The sequence below is a fragment of the Haemaphysalis longicornis genome, unplaced genomic scaffold, assembly GCF_048455015.1.
Source record: "Haemaphysalis longicornis isolate Haplotype H1 unplaced genomic scaffold, Haemaphysalis longicornis Haplotype H1 scaffold_10, whole genome shotgun sequence".
NCBI lineage: Eukaryota > Metazoa > Arthropoda > Arachnida > Ixodida > Ixodidae > Haemaphysalis > Haemaphysalis longicornis.
In genome coordinates this window covers 71798305-71819429 of record NW_027526204.1, presented here as the reverse complement: position 1 = coordinate 71819429, position 21125 = coordinate 71798305, and the positions used below count along the sequence as shown (strand labels likewise).

At 50.0% G+C, this 21125-nt stretch overlaps 1 protein-coding gene across 1 annotated transcript in view; it reads left to right on the top strand.

The window, feature by feature from the left end:
- The window catches only part of LOC144157786 (abasic site processing protein HMCES-like), a 56383-nt gene extending 35963 nt beyond the window's left edge, over positions 1-20420 (top strand). The window contains exon 6 of the mRNA XM_077688544.1: positions 20016-20420. Within this exon, the coding sequence (XP_077544670.1) occupies positions 20016-20069 (54 nt within the window). The 3' untranslated portion in view covers positions 20070-20420. The remainder of the gene's footprint in view (positions 1-20015) is intronic.
- The last annotated feature ends 705 nt before the right edge of the window (positions 20421-21125 follow it).

The window sequence follows — 21125 nt, the reverse complement described above, 5'->3', positions numbered from 1 at the left end:
TCGCCCGGGCTCCGGTTGATTTGGCAGGAGGCTGGCAGGGCGATGGTGTTGAAGTTCTTGGAGATCGATGGCGGTCGAATTGACGAACTCGAGGCGTTGGGGCTGATTAAGTGGAACGAAGAGTTTATATACAGCAATTTACAGTAGGAAAACTGGGTACATGAGTAATAAAGAGAAAACTTCAAACTGCAGTTAGACGCTAGCTCTAAGTGCGTACAAATCACTGGAGCTACTCAACTTCGCCTAACTCTCCTATCCTCGGAGCGTACACAAACCGCTCGAGAACTGGCGGCCGAGACCCTGACTCACCGCAGGATCCGTCTAGTTGCCCGGTACGGCGCTGTACCCTAAACTTCCGACGCGATCCTAAGCTCTAGCCTAGGGGCCTCACAAATCCTAGCTTTAACGGTCGAGACTCCTTGTCCCGCCGGGAACTGCCCAGCTCGGCGCTCAGACAAGAAAGATTTGTAACGGCCAAGTTCGGCCTTAAACACTTCGAGCTCACGCTCTCTCGGGAACGCCCCCGTAGCATTCGTACACGCGGAAGGGAGTGCCCAAATTCACGTAGACAGCTGCCACTCAGTGCGCTACGGAATATTCAATGAGGCGCCACCATCTTTGGGTCAACGGGCCCGCTCGCGGACGAGCAAGCGTGCGCGACCCCGCGGGGTGAGGGCGAAAGGCGGCGACAGTGCACTATGCCGAAGGAGCGCGTTAAGAATGGAGGCTCGCGCGGCGCATGCTCCGACGTCGGCAATTACACCTCCCCGGCGCTTCTCGGAACCCGGCGGCACCGTCTGCGTTTTCAATGGGGGATTATCCCCGCGATTCGGTCGGCCAGACAATCCGTCTCCTGTGCGCGCCGTGACGAATTGGCGACGGCTGCCGCGTAGAGTCCGCAGTGTTGAGCCACCAGACAGAGTGGCAGGTTCTCACGCGCAGCCTGCGCGCTTCGCCACTGACCTCATAAGTGGGCCTTGCAGACTCTGAGCAAGCCGTTGGAAAGCTGCGACATGGAGTGTTCAAAATAATCAGCTGGAGATGCGACCGCTGACCAGGTTGTTCCAGCAATACCAGCTAAATGGAGTATGTTTGTAGTTGAACACACACTGTGTTTAATAGCAGATTAAACTCGCATAACATATTTTTGCAGTGTGCCGGGACGGCTGAAGAACGAGTGATATTAAAATTGCGTATGACAATTAAACGTAAACATTGAACTCGTATGCAAATTCTACTTTACATTTGTAAGAAAGACTCGGAATTTTCGGCGCTGAATTGTTTGATCTTGCAACAGGTCACCGCCAGACAAAAAGCGATTTTTAGCTGCTGGCTATTATTCCTCCAGCAAAGATTAAACAAGGTAATAGAAGGCTCGATATTGAGGGAAAAATATTCGGCCTCATCTAACGCTAACGAATATCGTTAATAGAAGTGGTACCAAAACGTCCGCCGCTGATGCAAGGTGGTAGCAGAGAACGTCCCCTTGTATGCTGGTAATATGCGGTAACCACGGAATTCGCGCGCCGTGAAAACGTGACCACAGAGAGCTCTGGTAGTGGGAAGAGTGCGCGCCGGGAAACGTAAGCGCCAGGGCCAGAGGAACGTGCCGAAAGGGGCAAACAAGAGGCTCCTGGCGATGGCGAGGGTGCGGAACCAGCTTCGCACAGCGCTGTCCACGGGGCTGGTAAAACGGGGATGGGCGCGGCCACGAAGTTGTACAGTATATGATAGAAAATCTCTATTAGGTCTCACTCAATTTTTCTACAACCCTTGCTGGAGTAGGCCAGTATGCCTTTGGCCTGTGCTTGATTGATGATCTTCCGTTGAGCATCCATAAACATGAGCATCCCAAGTGTTTATGGTGTGTGTGCCGTCTGATAATGTGGGTATGATTACTACGCCTTGCAGGCTTTCGCAATGTTTGCATTTTTAGCCCGGGTAGAGTTCACTAAGCAGCGGCGAATTTGGGTATGTTCCGACCTGTAATTTTCGCCAGAGTACATTTTCCGTTTTGCTGAGTTTACGATCTGTGTCTGGGTATTCCTTGCTTGGTAATCTATAGTATTGCGTTACTTCTCTGTAAGTGAGCATCCTCTCTTTTTCAGACATTCTGTGAAACGGGTGTCTGAGCCTGCCCTGAAAGCGAGTCCAAGGCAAACTTGTTTGCTCCTTCATTGCTCCTGAGAGCCTGATGGGCCGGGGTGCTGATTAGTAAATCCTGGTGGTCCATTGGGTTTTTTACGAGGATTCTGATCTCCTCAGCTGATATTCGTCCTCTGTTACAATTGTTTATGGCGTTTCTGGAGTCGCAGATTATGATGTTGGTATTTTTGGACGTAGCTGCTAGCGATATCGCCACTTCTCCCGCCTTTTGGGAGTCCCATTTCTGGTCGCGCAGCGTGCGCCTATGGTTCTCATCGGACGCTACCGCAATATTGTCTCTTCTGCGATAGTATTCCGCAGCATCAGTGTATGGTACATTGCACCGCCCTCAGTACCTCCTTTGTAGCGCCTAGGCCGTTCCCTGTCGCCTATCCTCATGAAACGCTGCTTGATGTTATCTGGATGGGGAGGGATTAGGATATTGTTTCCGACGTCCGGGGGAATATCCTCTTGCGGGTCGGCTGTGGCTTCATAGGAGATAACGAGTTTGCTCAGTATATGTCTGCCCCTCTTCGTTGACAAGTCTTTGGGGCTGTCCAATGCTTACCGCCTCGATCAGCCCGTCTATCTTGTTAGCCTAGTTTCATCAGCTTGTTCGTGGACGCACAAATGGAAAGCCCTAGGGCAGTTTTAGTGATTTTCTGGTGATCGCGTCCAGCTTGTCTTTTTCTTTCTTGGTTACTTCAAATCTGGTACTACGTACGTGTTTCTACGGATCACAAACGCTTGAACAGTCGGAGGAGGTTGGCTTCTTTTATGCCCGAGTTCTTCTTGTTTGCAAGTCTGCGAAAGAGCCTACTGGTTTCTTGTGCACTGCAGTCTGGAAGAGTTATTGTCTCATTATTCCTGCAGCTGGCTTAAAGCCATAGGACCAGTATGCGAAGGATTTCCACGCTGTGCATTTTACTTCCCGAGAAATATTCATCAGTTTCATCTACTGCCATCGGTAAAGCTTCCTCTATTTGACCGTTGTTGCCCCTTGCTATCCAGAGGGTCGCGTCGTCCGCATATATCCTGTGATTTAGATTTTATATTTTCTCGAGGCGTTCAGGGATTCCTATAATGGCGATGGTAAAAGGAGGATAGAACTAAGAATTCAGTAGTAACTCTATTTCCAAAGCTTATGCCATCAAGTAAGGTTTGTCCAATTGAGATATTTGGTTTCTGTGAGTGAGAAAATTCTTCATGTAGTTGTATATCTTTTCCCCACGTTAAGGCTTTGTAGGTTCAGTATAGCAGTGTGTTTAAAGTTGTCAAAGGCCTTCGCAACAAGTGCAACGATTACTCAGGTATCCCTTGTCTTGTTTTTCAAAAAATATCATGTTTCAGTTGAAGCATATCATGATACGTTGACAGGTGTGAACGGAAGCCTGGTGCTTAAACAGAGATCAGAATCATCCACGTATTTTTTGTGTTGTTTGAACGACATGATCAATTAGCTTTCCTACGCCTTACGTGAGCGAGATAGGTCTCAGGTTGTCAAGGCTGAATTTCTTACCCGGTTTAGGACTTAAAATGATCTGAGCCAAATTTCCCTTCAGAAACGCTGCCTGTGCTCCAGCATTCCTGCATAAATGTTGCGAGATTCCTTTCCGATCCATCATGTAGGTTTCTAAGCATCTTGTTGTTAACGGTCTGGTCCAGCCGCCGATCCCGTTTTGAGCTTATTAGTTGCAGCTCCTATTTTGGCTATTGTAATTAAGGTGTCCAGGACTACGTTTTCAAGGCCCTTTTATGGCGGGAGAGACTGTCGGCACTTCTCCAATGTACAATGTAGCGTTATTTGAGCTCCTCTAGCAGTTCTTCTTCTGTGCCTTCGTGTTCGTGCACCAGGCGTTCAATTTGCTGCCTGTTGGCTGCTTTGATACCTTTCGGGTTTGAGGTGTAGCAGGTGCGAACATTCAGCTACCCTTAACTTCCCTTCTATCTTGTTGCAAATGGTCTCCAACCAGGCTTTCACCTTGACATTCAAGAATGTTCGAAGCATACCGCGTCATGTTTAACACGATAGCATTATTAGGATCATTTTTCAAATTCCCCGTGGCTGGGAGCCGTCCACTATCAGCCTTGGTTACGCGTCTGCAAAATACGTCGTCGCTGCTACCAGGAAGCTGGAACATAGAGCAATGGTAATAGAAGTGGGGAGACTAGGACAGTGATACTAGGGCAGAGGTGAAAGGGAGGACATGCATTTTTAGCAGGGGCCGCGTCTGCGCTGTCAGTCTATCAAAAATCAGGGCACGCATGGATTACGAACAGAAACACAAATTTTCTCCGCTTGGCAGAGAGCGCAAGACGCCACGCGGCCAAGTGAAAATGACCCTAAAAAAGGTACGGATGCCCTCGCAGAAAACAGTCGTAAAAATGCTGGGCCTGGGTCTAGTCAAGCGGCGCAATCGAACTCCCAATCGCCAAAAAAGAAAAAAAAACTTTAAAATTCACATTGTAAAACGTCTAACCAAGAGGAGAGTGGTAGACAGAAAAAAAGATTAAAGCATCATGCAGCCGCAGATCATGAGCCGGATATCGCAGAGCCCACCATACCAGAAACTTGACCACAGCAAAGAAAATAAGAGACAACATTCTTACGACTGTGTACAAGGTAGCCCTCAGATGAACCGACAACTGGTGAAGAACCAGGGTAGCAGAATGTGCAGCCAGAGACGTGTCCATAAGAAGTGGGGGGCCATGGACTCGATGAGGGGGACGAAGTAACATTCGAAGGCAAAAAATGAATTCGAACAGCGCAGGACAGAAGCTCAATCGATGGTGGGTAAAGGTCGATGGCAGAGGCCTTCATCCTGCAGTTTACCTACACAGGATAAGTCCTTGAATTCCAAAACCAGAGAACCCACTTTCCTAGCGCCCAGAGAGCGCCTAAGAAAACAGAAGCGGGACGGGGTATCGTATGAAAGGCACCCCGAAAAAAAGCAACGACAGCACGCAGTGATGGGCGTGTCAACGATTAGCGAACACGCATAAGGACGTTCCTTTACCAAATACATACATCCAAACCTGTACAAGAACAGGCGATATGGCAAGTTCAGTCGAGGAAAGCTCCAAAATTGGAAACCACAGTACACCGGCTACGGGGTGCTCGAGAGTACGAGGCAGCAATTGTCTTAGCTTACCATTCTAACAATCTTTGTCAATGCGTGATCCTCATACAAACAGGATCAAAGAAGCGGAAGTTGGAGGCACCATTTTGGCCATCCGACTGGCCAAAGGCTCGAATAAAATGGTCATCATTGCAGACTCAACGGGATTAGACTGTTGGCGGCAGTCACCATACTAATGGTTTCGATAAAATTCTCCAAGCCACAGTGAGGGAAGTTAACGGCACCAAGACACCTGAACACAAAGGTCTAGAAGGCAACGAGGCACCGACAAAGAGGCACGCAATCTCCCTCGCCGCACTCCTTGCGACGTCGACTACCGCACGGACCGGCCCGTCGAACGCTAAAAAACGTTTCTTCACCCCACGCCTACAAACACGGCATTTCTTCTTTCTACAAGAGGGTCTCAATGCCGAAGAATCGCAAACTCTGTGGAGGAGAATAAACAAGCACAAGTATCTGAAAATCTGTGTGCGAAGATGTTTTGCGGGAACATCAGAAATTCACTTAAAACTCTGTTGAAATCGGGAAAACATACACCCGCTCTCACGCAACCTAGCCATGTCTTAAAGGGACACTGAAGTGAATTTGTCAAGCTCCCGTTTTTGCTTGCACTGCGTAGACTGGCTCAAATTAGCACACTTTTCATCGTTTATCCGGTTGACAAAACGGTAATTATTTTACAAAGCGCGAAAGAAGAAAAACTACCATGCGCGGTTTGCGGCGGCCGCACCAACTAAGGCTGTGACGTTGAGAGGAGGGGCGCCGTGATTGGACGATGCCCAAGGTTAGCAATCACACAAGTTTCGGTTTCGGTTTCGGTTCTGTAAAACATAACCAATGGCGTTGTTGGATGGGCATTCTCAATATCTCAGTAATCATCGTACCGCGCTTCTGCCATGTTGTCGGCTGTAAAATGCACAAGATAAGCCTCCCAGGACGGCTTGTAGTCGTAGCATTCACTAGCCGAGACCTACGCAGTGCATGAACGCCCTCCGGGTACCCGCAGACGCCCAAATGTCATGCGCTTTTCCCCCATATTTGGAGCTTGCCTCCCTCATGCCTGTATCGTAAAAAGCGTGTTCGCACCAGGCCAAGGGTCTGTTCATTCTGGCCTGTGCCCACTGCCTGCAAGCAGTCGGCGCTTATGGCAACAGCACGCCAACGAGAACTCGCTAGCGCGCCAGTGCCAGCCTGCGCGCGTTTTGTGAACTAGTTCGTGTAGCCATGAACGTTGCGGCCCAAAAAAAGGTGAACTCGATATAGAAAACATCGGCGGAAAACAAAAAAGTTAACTTACAAAAAAAAAGCACGTACCAGCGGGGATTCGAACTCGTGACTTGCAAAATATTTGCGGCGACATAAACGTCGCCCCAGACCACTGAGCCACGGAGCGGGACGCAAAGGCCTTGCTAATATAAGGTATATATTGTACAACCGGTTTACACTTTTATTTAGTTTTGGCATTTCAAGCAGCTTAGGTGACTATTTGTTGTACTGCGATCGTGAAGTAAGCGTCGCCCGAGTTTCCACAGTAGCTCACGTCTACCAATTGCATTTCGTAGACGGAAAAGCGTTCGCAGATGCGTAGTCGTGCTGCTGACCGCTGTGCTTGTTCGCCCAGCGCAAAAAAGTGCTTCCCGCGCCCTAGTTTTACGCTGTACGGTAAAAATATCAGTTGATTTTATTTCCTTAGTACCTATATTGACTTCGCTGACTCTTCTCCCGCCTTCAAGAGGCCTTATATTTTCCTACTGGCGTACCAGTCAGCGAAGCGTCGAGCGCTTGTGTGAAGCGACCTTGACTTGGAGCTAGATACAGTGTTCAACAAACCAAGTAAAGAAAGGCACATTCTTCCATTCACAAACGTGTCCTGGCTTCGTTTCAACTAAGCGAACGAATTGCGACCAAGCAATTTTTTTTAACCTCCTTGATTGCGACGACTCGCCGGCGGCCGGCGGACGAAACGCTGGGCCGACTGGCTCTGTCGGCCGGGGAGCCGTGCAGTAGCGCAGCCGTGGCGCAGCCAATTGCCAGCTCATCCCCTCCTGACGTCACACGAAAACGCCACAGAAAATGGGCGAGCGTAAAGAGAGGAGGACAGCGTTTTCGAATGAGTTTTTCTACTAAATAAAATCGCGTAAACGCGCCTAGAGTGGTCGAAACATGGCCTGGGGACTCCGGACTACAATTTGCGCTAGTAATCCCGCAATGTTTACATATCACTTCAGTGTCCCTTTAAGGTAGGCCCAATAGGACATCTCAGACTTACATATTCCACTGCCATCGAAACATGGAAAGGAGGTTTGGGCAGCCCGTTACCTCAAAATCAGTGTGAACGGATTTAGAAGACAAGAGGCGCTGCCGCATCTGCAAGTCTAAATTTCAGATTCCACCCTTGATCTCTCTACCATCTTTAGCCAATTTTTGGAAACGTCATATATTTCCTCAACAATGATCTTCATCCTCTCTTGTGACAAAAAGTAAAGAAAAGGTTGTCTGGCGAAGACATCAGAGGGTAAACACTTTGAAATGCCTTACGTTTGCAACTTTAGTGGCGGATAAGTCACCGATTTTCGCCGCTGGGCGTTTCCTGTATGATTCAGGTATGCGTCCAACTCATGCACTTCGTCTGGTTTCTTCTTGTTCAGTCATGGACACCGACTGACGGTGGTCTCTGAGAGGTCCAGTAAAGGCACTTGTTTCTTGAAGGCCGCCGTCGTCTTGTTAAGCTTGGGGCCGAAACCTGTGGGGGCGACGAACCGACGACGGCATTCACGGAACCGAAAGGCGGACGAGTGTTTCAAGGCCACTGTAACCGCACCTGATGCACATTCCGACCACATCAGCCGGCATCATCATGGATCAGCTGAAAGGCAAGTGGAAGTCACAACGCTCTTCACTAGCGACGCCGATTTCGGAAACTGAGGCTGCCTTGACTCGAGGTGGTGCCAGTCTGAATGAATACGTTACCTTCCATGGCCGCACTAGTGCGATGTCCACCGAGCTCAGGGAAACTGACCCCGAGATCGAGCACCATTTCTTGGGCCGCACATGAATCAAGGGTATCTTCGAACCGCCGAATATAACGACAATACTGCCAACCAATTAACGACCCGAGATCCGCAGCCGCCGTTTTTTCAGCCGCCTCCGCCAAAACAGATTTGGTGAGCGCGGCCAGCCGCAGCATCAAGTTTGCAAGGATCGGCTTATGCGAATTTGATGTCCATCCGCACAGCTGGAACTCTTTCTGGGAGCAATGTTACTACACGGTGCACAACAATCCGACGCTTAGCGATTGCGCCAAGCTCGCATTTCTTAGGTCATGCATCGGATTCCACCACAGGCCTTACCATGACATCTCGGTGCTACCAAGACGCTAAGTACATACTCGTCGACAGGTTTGCGCAATCAGTCCTGATCGTGCAAGATCACATTGGTCTGAGTTGTCTTACGACACACTTCAGGGCCCTTATTCGAGATCCTAAGGCCTTACACGTCACTGAGGTATCTTTCTCTACTGTGTCAGCTCCTTGATTGTTTGGTGTCTGCCAAGTGACCTTAAGTTTAATCACCATACAGAACAGGAGGGAAACAAAGCTACTTGTGGTGACGCAACTGCTTCCAATCCTGTAAATTTGGCCCCTCTGCTTGAGTGCCTAAAACTAAGACGGCGTCGAGAGCGCGCACAGATGGTTGCCTGCTTTTTAAAAAGAACCGGAATATGCTGGACGCAGGAAGGACATCGGCATATGCCGAAGGATTCTGCACTTACTAGTCAAGAAATCGCCTCAGGGACAGGTCCAAGTCGCGAAACCTCGCCCTGTTCCTTTTACCAAAAGAAGGTGCCAGGAATCACGTGACCATAGCCTGTAGGAAAAAGGTCAACTGCACTAAGGGCCGCCGCCGACACGTTTCAACAATGTGCGAGCCCACGAAAGCGACAGTTCACGGCTTCAAAGATCTCAGGCTACACAGCTCAGCTAAAAGCAGACGCTGGCCCAACCGGTTCCACAAAGCAAATCGTCTAACTTAAAACTGCCCTGATGTACGCGTCTATACAAAAGAAATTATCGCGTGTATTCTGTGCTATAAGGGGACTGTCAACGAATCTTAGTTACGACTGGCTACCTGAGAAGGTTCGTCTGCAACAACAAACCGAAGAGTTGAGATTGCCCTACGTGGAATTAAGGGAGGCCCCGATTTTAAGATCGACCCCCTCCTTAAGGAACAGATCTGCGATCGGCTTATTCCTGTACCGGCAGAAAATGCTTTGAAAAAAAAAAAAAAACTAGGTGGTGTGGAGACACTAGGTGGTGTGGAGACACTGGTGTGGAGATGGATCACCGATAGTGTGGTTCCCGATGACATCGACATCCTCGTCGGCGCTGAGCATTATCGGGACTCCGTCGCAGGTGGAACAAACACATCGAAAATGGCCTCAAAGCAGTCGAAACAGTTCTTGGTTGGACTCTGTACAGATCTACTACTTAGACAACAGCCTTCGGACGTTGTTTACAAGCAGTGGTCTTCAGATCTTATAGAACCACCACCCAAAATGTCCGAATGCGGTTCTGCGCCTTAACACAGTCGGTATTCGCTCGGAAACGCGTGCGCAAGAGCAAGAAGAAACACTCGCTGAACTGAACGACTTCATGCAGAGCGTTGATTATCGGTAGGAAGATCGGCTACCCTGGAAGCCATCAGTCTTGCTGGACGGCGAAAATGTGAGCATGGTACAACGGCTGACCCAACTCTAGTTTAAGTTTGCAACAAATTGCGGGGGAGTGCGCGAAACACCGTGACGTTGGGTACGCCTACGATGACACGGCTGAGCTGCAGCATATATGGTCAACACTGATGGCCGCGTCTATTACATGGCTCATAACACAGTCATACGGGTAAAGCGGACTACGAAGACCCGCGTTACGTTTGACCTATCGGCGCACGCCCCTGGGCATCAAGCGAAAGTATTTCAGGAGACCAGTAAGGTGTCGTACACTTTCTTGTCGTGAACTCTTCCGAGCTTTTGCCGCACAGTGAGAATTCTAGAGAGCGTCAATGAACGTTCGGTGCAATGGCCCAAAGGTAAGCGGGTGGCCTGCTTAACCGGCACGACTGAACACGCTCCTACGGGTACTCCTATGAATGTACACCTCCAGTTCCCGGCTGCAGCCACAAAGGATACGGTCGCAGAACCGACACTTGCTCTGTGCTTATTCGCCATTATTTAATCCTATTTTCGCCAAGCTAAATGTGAGGTAAATGTACGTATGAGTTACGGATTTGAAAAAGCTGATGGTTATGTGTGCGATGCCAGATCACTAGGACGCAATGTGCGTCCGATAGTTAGATTTCGTAAGCGTCAACGCTATGCTTGGTGCGGCAAGGCAATGGCATTAAAAAATTCGAAAAGAGTGGTACGGTGAACTGAGGGTGGGTGCTCAACAGTTTGAATTAAAATAACATGAATGTCTCCATCATTCGCGGCAAAAAGCCGATGTGCAGACCAGTGCAGAGCGCGATACGTCGTATAACCTCATGTCGTATCGAACAGGCAGAGCACGACGGGCCTAAGGCTCATGCGGTGCATAGGCCCCGAGCTGTTTATCCATGATTCTGTGCATCTTAACGGCGTGATGTGGCAGGCGACTCATCAGTTGGGCTAACATTTCCCCCTTAGTGGAAAGCTCTCCACGCTCTTTGTGTACCGAGCCGCTGCGTTCCTTCTCGACCATCTCCGCGTTTACACAGCTCTCCAGGTGCGGATCTTGCAAATATACCGAGTTTATAGTAAAGTGAACGACTCGTGTGCAACCCGGCGGAGTATCCAAGTCTTGTTTTGGTTTTGCAGCCACAGCGGCGCTCGTTTACGATCCTAACGAAACCAGCTCCACCCATCGTCGCGGGCGCGCTCACCCGAGTGCCGGTAAGTAATATTTGACCTTAAACTGAACTAGCGTTGTGTAATAAAAATAGATTTACCCTGACATGAAGCTGCTGTGTCAAACCACGATCAGTCGCACTCATCTCACAAATCAGTTTGTGATCGCTTTCAGTTTAGGAGGTTGAACGTATGTGATGAAGGAACAAGCGACAAACAATGTGCATGGATTCTCAAAAGTCGGCTGACAGTTATCGTTACTACAATTGCATACCAGATTTTGCCAGCAGCTTTGCTGTTCCGCACATTTCTCAAGAACTTCTGACTCGCAATAAAATCAGTTTCTTCACTTCAAAGATGCGCGGGAGGCCTACGGTAAGTAGGGTATTCGAGGATGCTGTTTTGACTGCCCGATATTATTAACGCGCCCCGAATTCTTACGCAATGTCACATCAGCTAATTGACGCACTATTTTTGAGAACTGCATTGCCACGACTAGCCGTTGCACAATTATGGCATGTAAGACTGCCAAGTTGCGCAGGTCAGCTGCGGTAGAGGCAAAGACCACGCAATGAAATTATTTGGCGTTAAGGCGGCACATAACATCTTAGGGGGAAGCTCCGTGGTGAACGGTGGCCGGTGAGCACGCGAAGAGCGGCAGTTCTGGGATGGTGGTTTGGCAGGATCATGAACGGTTCTTAAAGCGGGATTCACACGACGGAGGAACCCTCTCACGGAGGCGGACGGATATGTGCCGTCAACAGCACGAGACCGGATTATCCGGCCTGGCGGCGCATCCACACGTGCGGAGCTACGCGGAGTGAGTAGCAGACGACAGCGCCGAGGAACAGGTTTTATTCCCCGCCGAGGGCCACCGCCGTCGAGCGAAAACACGCGGAGGCATTTTCTTTCGCGGAGCCACCGCGTGCTATCCCCACCGAGGGGCGGAGCCTAAAACCGGTCACGTGAGCGGGTCCTGCGGGCCAAAAAGAGAGGGTTTCTCCGTCGTGTGAATCCCGCTTAAAAGGAACGCGAGATGGCGGTGACCGGGCCATGCAATGCCTTCGCGCCAATTCGCAAGCTTATGGCCGCTGATGCTGTATATACGTCCTTAAAACATGGGGCGCTAAAGAATGAAGTAGTGATACTTTCTTTTGATACGACAAACCTAACAGAAGCTCATCAGCTGTATCAAAAATGCTATCGAAAAACATGCTTTGACTGCAGGCGCGGGGAGAACGCACACGCAACAAAGCCCAAGCTGAAGGCGGACGTTTCCTCGGAACCGTTCCTAGTTGTGCATTCGCTTTTTGGGGATAAAATGCCTGAGGGTAAGCTGTACCGCAATTTCGGGAAGAGCTAACCGTCGATTGCCTCAATGGTCCTCCACTGCTGCAAGGTGCAGACGACCTGTATATGCCGACATTGGTGATAACGAATACCTTTTGCGATACTACTGCGCCAACGGGATGGGATTGACGATAGACAGGTAAAGCAACGGTTCCTACCCGCGACTGGACATGCCTGGCATTCTCTTACCTTGCGAAAAAAAGGCTGGAACCATATACGGGTTACAGCGCGTTGCCGGGTCTTGTCGGCCCCTAAATTGGGGCCATGGGAAAACAAAACGCAAAAAGTACGCTCGCTGAGCACAAACAACACGGCGTAAAGGAGAAAGGAAATAAGTAAAAAAGTACCACCTGTCAGTCAATAAAAAAATTTGGCTGACGATTACGATACTCGTAATACAAAATTTGTGCGCAAGGCCAACGGGGAATGATGTCTCGCGCATTTCGCCATACTTTCACCTTCCTCCTTTCTGCTCGCTCTATCTTCGGTGGCCTTTCTTGTCTTGGTTATCTGTTAGTGCATCACCGCCGGGGAGAATGTCTCGCGCAGCCTCGGCATACCGACCTCCCTCTCAAACGTTGGCCACACATTCCTCCTCCGCTTTTCTAATCATTGTCTCGTTCGTCTGTCTCCCGTGACACCACAGGAGCGGGGCTTAAGTGCTGCGCAATGAAATGGCTTCCACGGATTTGTCATTTATAGAGTCCGCAGCCCTATTATGTCCACTGCAGGGGCTGATAGGTGGTATCGAAGTGGCGCTTTGTGCACTTCACTTACTAGGCCCCTCCTATCACGCTTTAGAAAATTTAACAGTAATACCTCAAATCTCTATGGCCAAGAAGTGAGCATCGGAAGTACGCACCGGTCCCAATCTAAACTGATACACGCAAAAATAATGAAGTTGAAGGTTTGGCGAAAGTCCGTCTGGTCGGCAGGCATGTTGAAGTAAAAACGTAGACACCGACCAAAAGAAAGTTGAAAAGCGTTGTTCATAATGAGGTGAAGCAAAGTTCATGAAGACCCGCCGCGGTGGCTCAGTAGCTAAGGCGTTGCGCTGCTGAGCATGAGGTCGTGGGTTCAATCCCGCCGTGGCGACCGCTTTTCAAATGGGGGCGAAAAGCGAAAACTCCCGTGTGTACGAGATTTCGGCGCACGTTACAGATCCTCGGGTGGTCAAAAGTAATCCGGAGCCTCCCACTACGGCGCGCCTCATCGCCTGCGTTGCCTCGGCGCGTTAAACCCTACAATGAATCAAAGTGCATGGACGCTTATGTTTTATTCGGCAGGTGACGTAAGGAGCGAGTGTTCTACGGAGAGAGGACCCTCCACTCCGATTAAGCGTGTGACGTTTCCTCTGTATATCTAAAGACTCGAGGTAAAGCCGCGATTTGAAGTTCCATTCCTGGCCGTGGATTTTTTAATTATCTTAATCAGTCTTATGGCCCGTTGCATCCACGTGCTCGGCACGAGCATTCGACGCTATTCGCTTCTTTTTCACGTAGTTCTGATGCTGCCTCAATCTCTGCTTAAACTTGCCATATTAATCGATGTATGCGTAGTCGCAATTCGCGCAGGAAATCTTGTAGACCACACCAGGAAACGATCCTCTGGGGAGCCTATCCTTTCCGCCCGCTACTGCATGCCCCAGCTTACACGCAGGCACGTGGAGCCTCTACGTCATAACTTCGCAGTACACGGGACAAGGTTTCCTTAAGCCAGGGAATGGCAGCACGGTTTCTTGGACGGGGCTCTGCAGACGGCCGGACGGAACTGGAGAGGCGGTGTTCCTCTACATTCAAGAACGCCGTGGGATGTAGTAGTGGAACTACCCGCTGATGCCTCGCTTTGACGCGTCTTGAACACCTCAGCGCTGCGGCGTAGCTTGATTGTGCGGATGCAGCTCTTTGGAGCGTTCTTGGAGCTTCGAAACGCTGCAACTTCTGTAATGCGGAGCCGCGCATACCCGGCTTGGGATCTAACATTTCTTCCAGCCCGCAAGATAGTTCCTAGTGGATAAAGAATAGGTCCACAACCGTAAAGTTTCTTTTCGTTCCAGGAGGTCAATCCTTGTATAGCTGCAGGTAAACCCGGTCTCCTTTAACTCTTCCAGCGGTGCTTGCACCATCTTGCCACTTTCAGGACAGCCAAGCGCCGACAAGGTGACGCGGACGACAACCGAACTCGGCGCCCTGCTTCCCAGAAGATTTCATGTCCTTGAGGCTTGCTGCGATTGTCCTGAAGATGATGGCGGCCAACCCGGAATGTCGTGTCGTCGAGCGGTGTTCTTGAATCGGTTTTAGGCTTCTTCTTGGGTTTTCTTTTCTGTAACTCCCGTTCCTGACGAGCGCGAGAACTGACGCAAGAACAAGAAGTGATCAGCAAAGGTTGTTCAGCCTTCGTGCCTTCACTTACCCGGAAGGATACATATTTGCGTTTGGATGCAACTTCGCGGACTACGTCTACGATTGGTGCTAGACGGCTTTTATGAATGTCCGGTAACGCTTCACCCTTCATGAAGTGGGGAACAAAGATGTACTTGAACTCAAGCTCACACGGTAGTGGCTATATCCTTTTGTTCGGGTCGTTTGCTTCAAGTGTTTTGTCGTCTACTTGGACGGGAGCAGCTGAGTTGTTGTTGTAAGCGGCTGGCGTGGCCTCGCGTTCTTCAGTTTTTCGCTGGAACGCTCGACGCTACCTCGGTGCTGGCTCCCATGCCATCAATTCTGGAACGTGGCTGTGGGCCGTCGTCTCGACACGGCACCGAACCCCGTTGCACCCACGTGGCTCACCGTTGAATGTTGAATCCTGCAGCTTCGGCAGGACAACTGGCGAAGTCGACGTGTGCGAGCTGACGTGGGAGGGGTCGTGTGGGCGGGGTGAAGTTCCCTTACCGGTTACTTAATGCCAGCTGCCCGCAGATAGTTCAAGGTCGATCGCAGCCGACTGATAGCCCCGCATATTCTTCCCTGGTAGTGCAAAATGTCGTTAGTAGTCGTGTTCGAACTCGTCTCCTTCCAGCAGCTAACCTATCATATTGTTCAGAACGCGGACGGTGAGGGAACTTGCCGGAGCTCAATCGCTGCCTTTAGCAGCCTCGTAACAGCAGTGCGAAGAACCTTAACGAACGCAGGGCGTCCAGGTCATCAGCAGCTTGGTACTTGGGGACGTACAGTTGATCCCAAGCGTGGTACCCTGGAAGTGACGGTGTGTATCTGCGCCCCGTTGAAGGTTCCGTTCGGTCGAAGGTAGGCGGTCAGTGCCAGCCATGGCGACCTCCGGCTGAGGGCGGGGCTGAGAAGCGTAAACAGCAGTCAAAGGAGCGGGGTTCTACGAACCTAAAGCCGGAGGGGACGTTGGTGGTCTCCTTCGCCGCACGTGTTCATTCTCCCGGGCTTAACGGCATCCGAATGTAACAGAACGACGACGCAAGGCAGACCGTGGCCATGGCTTCCCGAAACGCGGATGATCACTACTGGCACGGCCAATCTACATGATGATCATGACCGGTGCACACCCAGCAGGAGATTTAACACTGGAATAGCCATGGAACGCACGTATGTACCGAACTGTCCAAGCAACGCATGCGTATTGTCAACCTGCTAACAGGCTGTAGTCGATATCCAATTTATACAAAGGTCTGAGGTTTGCGTTCGTCCCAGCCTATAGCACTTGACACGCTTGAGTAGCGCGGGTTCTGCTTTACACCGTGTTGCGTGTTATCCTCAAATAAACGGTATGAGTGCCTCATTACAGTTCTGATCGCCATGAACACAAGCGTTGAGCGCCGTAAGGGGTACTAAGTGATTTTGTTTGTGACGCTAGGACACAACACACTCGACAAAACAAGACGTATAGTAAGCGACCGGGGTGTGAATGCAATGCTCGGTGCAATGCTTGCTTCCTCAAGCGACAGACCTTTCCCACGAAGACGCGGTAATGTGAAGCCCTCAGAGGATCCGCGGTTTCGACACCCGTACGGCGCCCGCATAAAATACTTCGTCGTCTCGGTGGCCTTAACTATGAAGTCGTCCAAGGCCCGATGTGGCCTGTAGTGGCTCACGTCGTCCGCCTCAAGCCTTACGAAGGGTCGCACAGAAACGATCGCACCCAAATTTCCAACAGCCGTTAATTTCGACACTGAGTTGATGCCTTCAAGAAAGGCGGCCACGCCACAATGTCCCTGCCATCTCAACATTCATCTATTTGTGAACTGGAACCTCGCCGTCTTAACGGTTCGTTAAAAATGGTACTGTGGTCACGCTGCTCATTGCTTCCAACCTCACTTATCAAAATATCTGCAGCTTTGTCGTTTTCAAATTTCTGGTGCTGCATGCATCTTCCGATGTCATCGTCATCCTAATTCACTAGCCCACGCGAATACGGTTACAGATCGGTATCGGTACGCTTATCGGTAAATGTAAACCAGCATAGGGTCTGAGGCGGGTTAGAGTCAAACTGCAAAGCAAGTGAGGAGCCGAACGCGAGTGAGGAATACCATTGTCCACTTTAATAGCGTGCCAAAGGTTGGTCACTGGTATAAGGGGTCTCCCGCTGCAATTCGTCAGGCACGTTCACCACAACTCTCTGGGAAGGTAGCTGTGTCAATACGTACTTCAACCGGCCCTTACCTTACTTTGCCGGCGTGCGTGCCCAGTCAGCAGCGGTGCAGATTGTTAGTGCACCAACAAAAATTACGTGTGCTCCTTTATTGATTCACGTTTGCCATAATTAAAGCTTGAAAACCGCGAGCACTGGTTACTTATCTTTGTCACACTGCGCTACCGATAAGCCCAAAAATCCAGGTCGATGATGTGATGGAGCTTCAAAGCATGGTCAGTTATCGAACAACTGCGCTACCGATGGGCCGAAAACTCGAGGCCGATGTGACGGAGCTTAAAAACCGCAAGCACTGGTCATGCCTTCGTCACACTGCGCTACCGATGGGCCCAAAAATCCAGGTCGATGATGGGAGTTTACGTTTCTTCGACATCATTCGGCGCAGAAGTGGAATGAAGCTGCCACACTCCTGTCTTCTTTTGCACGCCTTTTCCTCCGCTTTCGTCTACATCGATCTTTTAGAAGGCTCTCTCCCTTAAAAAAAGCGGTCCTGCCCCATCTGTCAATTGCAACAAGAACGTCAGCCTTCTCCGCTCCTCTGCGTCACGTGCCAGGCCATTCTGGTGTCTGGGAAAACAAGTTTGCAGACACTGCGGCAACAGGTGCTGGTCTGACAGCAGAGTGCGTTTGGGTGAACAGTCAACAAATAATGTCGGGGCTAAGATGTACAAGGCCGGTGAACTGGACATTTGCCCCGCTGTTCTTGTCAGCTTGACTTGACGAGTGAGTGTGGGTGCTTCAGCTTGCGTTGGTGTATTGATTTTCGATTAATGTTGATTGCCTATGACGTCCTTCTTACTCTTTTGCGCGGCTTGTTCGATATGGCCACATGGCGGACTTCGTCGTGTGAATACCTTACCCCTCAGTGGAGGACTTTGCGTCCGCACAGTATGGCTCAGCCAAGCGAAACGACTGAACCCAGTACACAATTGTGCTTTGCGCTGTTGTCGTCCATCCTTCTTATGCCCCTTCTATTTTGCCCTGCTTGTTCGATATGGTCACAATGAACCAGATACCCCAACTTGCCATCCTTCCACCGTGTGCGGAATAACCATGAAGTGACGCCTACGTCACGCTTACTCCTTGGCTCGCAGCTCCGATCAGAGGTCGGAGCTTTTGCTCGCGGGCTACAAAAGATCCGCTTCTTGGAGGCGGAGACGACGGGGTTCTGTTCGTTCTTCTGGCAGCTGGCGGTGACTGAAGTTATATGGTTCGTTTCAGGAGCTGCGTGCAGCACTGTTGAGGCTACATTGTTGCCAACAGTCCGCCCATTTAGGGCGCCTAACTCACCGTGAAGGAAACTCTCCGGGGCTTTGCGGTTCCACCTGCCCAGAAAGGAGATGGAAATGTTCTTTCGAGGCCCCATTCACAGTGAGTTAGGCGCCCTCAATGAGCGGACTGTTGGCAAAACGTTATCCTCCACAGTGCTGCACGCAGCTTTTGGAATGAACTTGGTACTAAGCGCTTTGCAAATCAAAAGCAATAAAAACGCACGCGCCAGGCGCACTGAGGAGCACGGTACGCGGCGCGGGCGGGGGCCGCAATACGACGTTAGTTCGGCCGTGAAGAGGCGCTGGTTGCCGACCGAGCGGAAATCCGACATCACGTTGAAAGGCTCCCTCGTTTCATTAGTGGGACGAGAGTAACTTCGCGCGCTTTCCTCCTCTCCCTGTGAGGGGAGACTCGGAGTGCGAGCTATCAGAAGACGCCAATTTTAGGGCGGCTACGTTTGTTGTTGATTCTTGTCTAGGACGTCCAGTCTACTCCGCGCTGTGACTCCCCTTCTCCCTGGTCGAGCTCCCACAGTATCCTGGGGGGCCACGCACCATAAAGAGCTGCCCTTGCGCCCAACCAGTTGCTGGCAATCTGGAGGTTCTGAATTACATCCACGTGGCGGGTTGGCCAAGAAACGGGGGAGCTTTCTGGGCCTAAGACGCCCACCTCGTAGCACTGTAAAACCAGCCTGTGGAATCGGAAGTGGGGAAACAGCCACGGAATTTAATAATAGAATTGGAGAATTACAAGTTCATGACATATGTATTATAATAGGGGAGAGACCTATTTTTGAACGGGTTAACGGGACAGGCGTGTGGTCTCTAAAATGTACGCATGGATGGCCACGTCTACCCTCTGACAAAACCCCAGGGATTTGGTCCCGAAAGAAAGGACACGCGTCGGCCGAGTAAGGCGTTGAATTTCATCCAGCGTCTCTCCTATTGCTGCAACTGTAATTTGAGTGTCTGCACATTTACGCTTGCGAAGGAATGCCAACAGCCGTCGCCGTATTTTCTTTTCCGAAAGCGCGAAAAAGCGAAATTTATGGTACTCCTGCTTCGCCACAGATATGGTTCGCTGGAAAATCGCGGAGTAATATTCGTTCACCCTGTTATCAGGGCTTTGATGTTGAACGAATTTCTTCTATTCTGCCTTCCTTCGGCAATTCGCGCTGCAGTCCTGATTCCAGCAAGTGTTGATTCCATCTTTCTTGGTTGAACAAACAATAAATTGTCATCCTTATGGTTTTAGTGAGGGTGTTATCTGTAAACACCTTGCCTGCAGACGACCATTGGGTTGAGAGGAGTGGGGAGGACGTAGTTTGTGTTGCATTATCTGATAGTTAAAGTGCGTACTGTACGATTTGGTGTGCTCGGTGAGACTGCTATCTCGAAAACAATGTAGGGCAATCTGAAGTATTGCACGAAGAAAGTAATCCTCCCTTTGCAAGTGTTAAACACTGAAACCATATAGTACCCGAGTTGAAGGAAACCAGGGTAGTTTCAGCTGTCGAATCCAATAAACGGCAGCCGCTCATATTTGTTGTGAAACCCCAGCTAACGTGATGAGAATCGACGTCTCCTGCACCCATTCCCTTCTGTTTACAGGACGAAAGGACAAGATCAAGAGGACCGGTCGTAAGCACCCCGTTAGGGAAATGAGCATCAATCAACTAACGCGAAGGGTTAGACGCCCAGGAATAAAGACATCAATGGCCATGAGTTGTACAATCTGGCTTTGTTGCAAAAGTTCGGTGATATAAGAATCAAATTTCACAAAGTGCCTGCTCTTATAAAAAGCTCGGATTCTTGAAGAACATCATAATCTGGACAATGACTATTAAAAAGGCATTTAAGATCGCTGTGAGCCGCAATTACCGAACGACAATTCCACTGAAGAATTAGCAGATACATTAGTGGGAGTCGATGGCAGCCACAGGTGCCTGAAATTCTCTCTTCAAGTCTAACTTTGGATTGGCCATTTTGATTTTTTGGAACGAAATTCTGAAGGGGAAGCAGGCGGTTGTGAACTTGATCTTTATTTATTCGCTCTCCCCTGTTTGTTTCTAGTCTTCTTATCAATCCACTTTTCCTTTACTAATTATGCCTAAAGGAGGCTTATTAATCGGTGCCACACGGGCGGTATCACAACGGGGAAGGCTAGGTGGGGGGCGTTTAATGGGGGTTCTCTTTGCAGACCTAACGGTGCAGGTGAAGGGACGAGAGAAAACATGCGATGCTCGGGAGTAGGAATGACCGTCTACTTCACCTCAGCGTCACCGAACGAGCCAAAAGAGCAAGAGCAAGATGCCGTCTTGACAACTTTCTGTACCCTAAAGTTATTCTGGTCAGGAGATGACGAGACCAGACCTGTCACCGTGGGGGTGTTTTTTAGCCCAGCCAGGAGAGGGAGGCAAGGTTTTTCACCCCCACGGTATGATAGGCGATTATCCCCACTTGACGTGAAAACTACAATAACATCAATTACAATTTATGCGATTGGTCATTTCAATTCGATTTCGATTCGGTCATTTCAATTCCGATTGGTCGTTCGAATAAATGCCACATTTTGTACCGGCCCTCCCTGGGTCTGGTGGCGTAAAGTTTGTCTGTCTGTATCTGTCTGCCTGCCTGTCTCTCTCTCTCTCTCTCTCTCTCTCTCTCTCTCTCTCTCTGCAGCACGTGCGCGCGCGGCCTCTGCATCTCATCTCTTTTTGT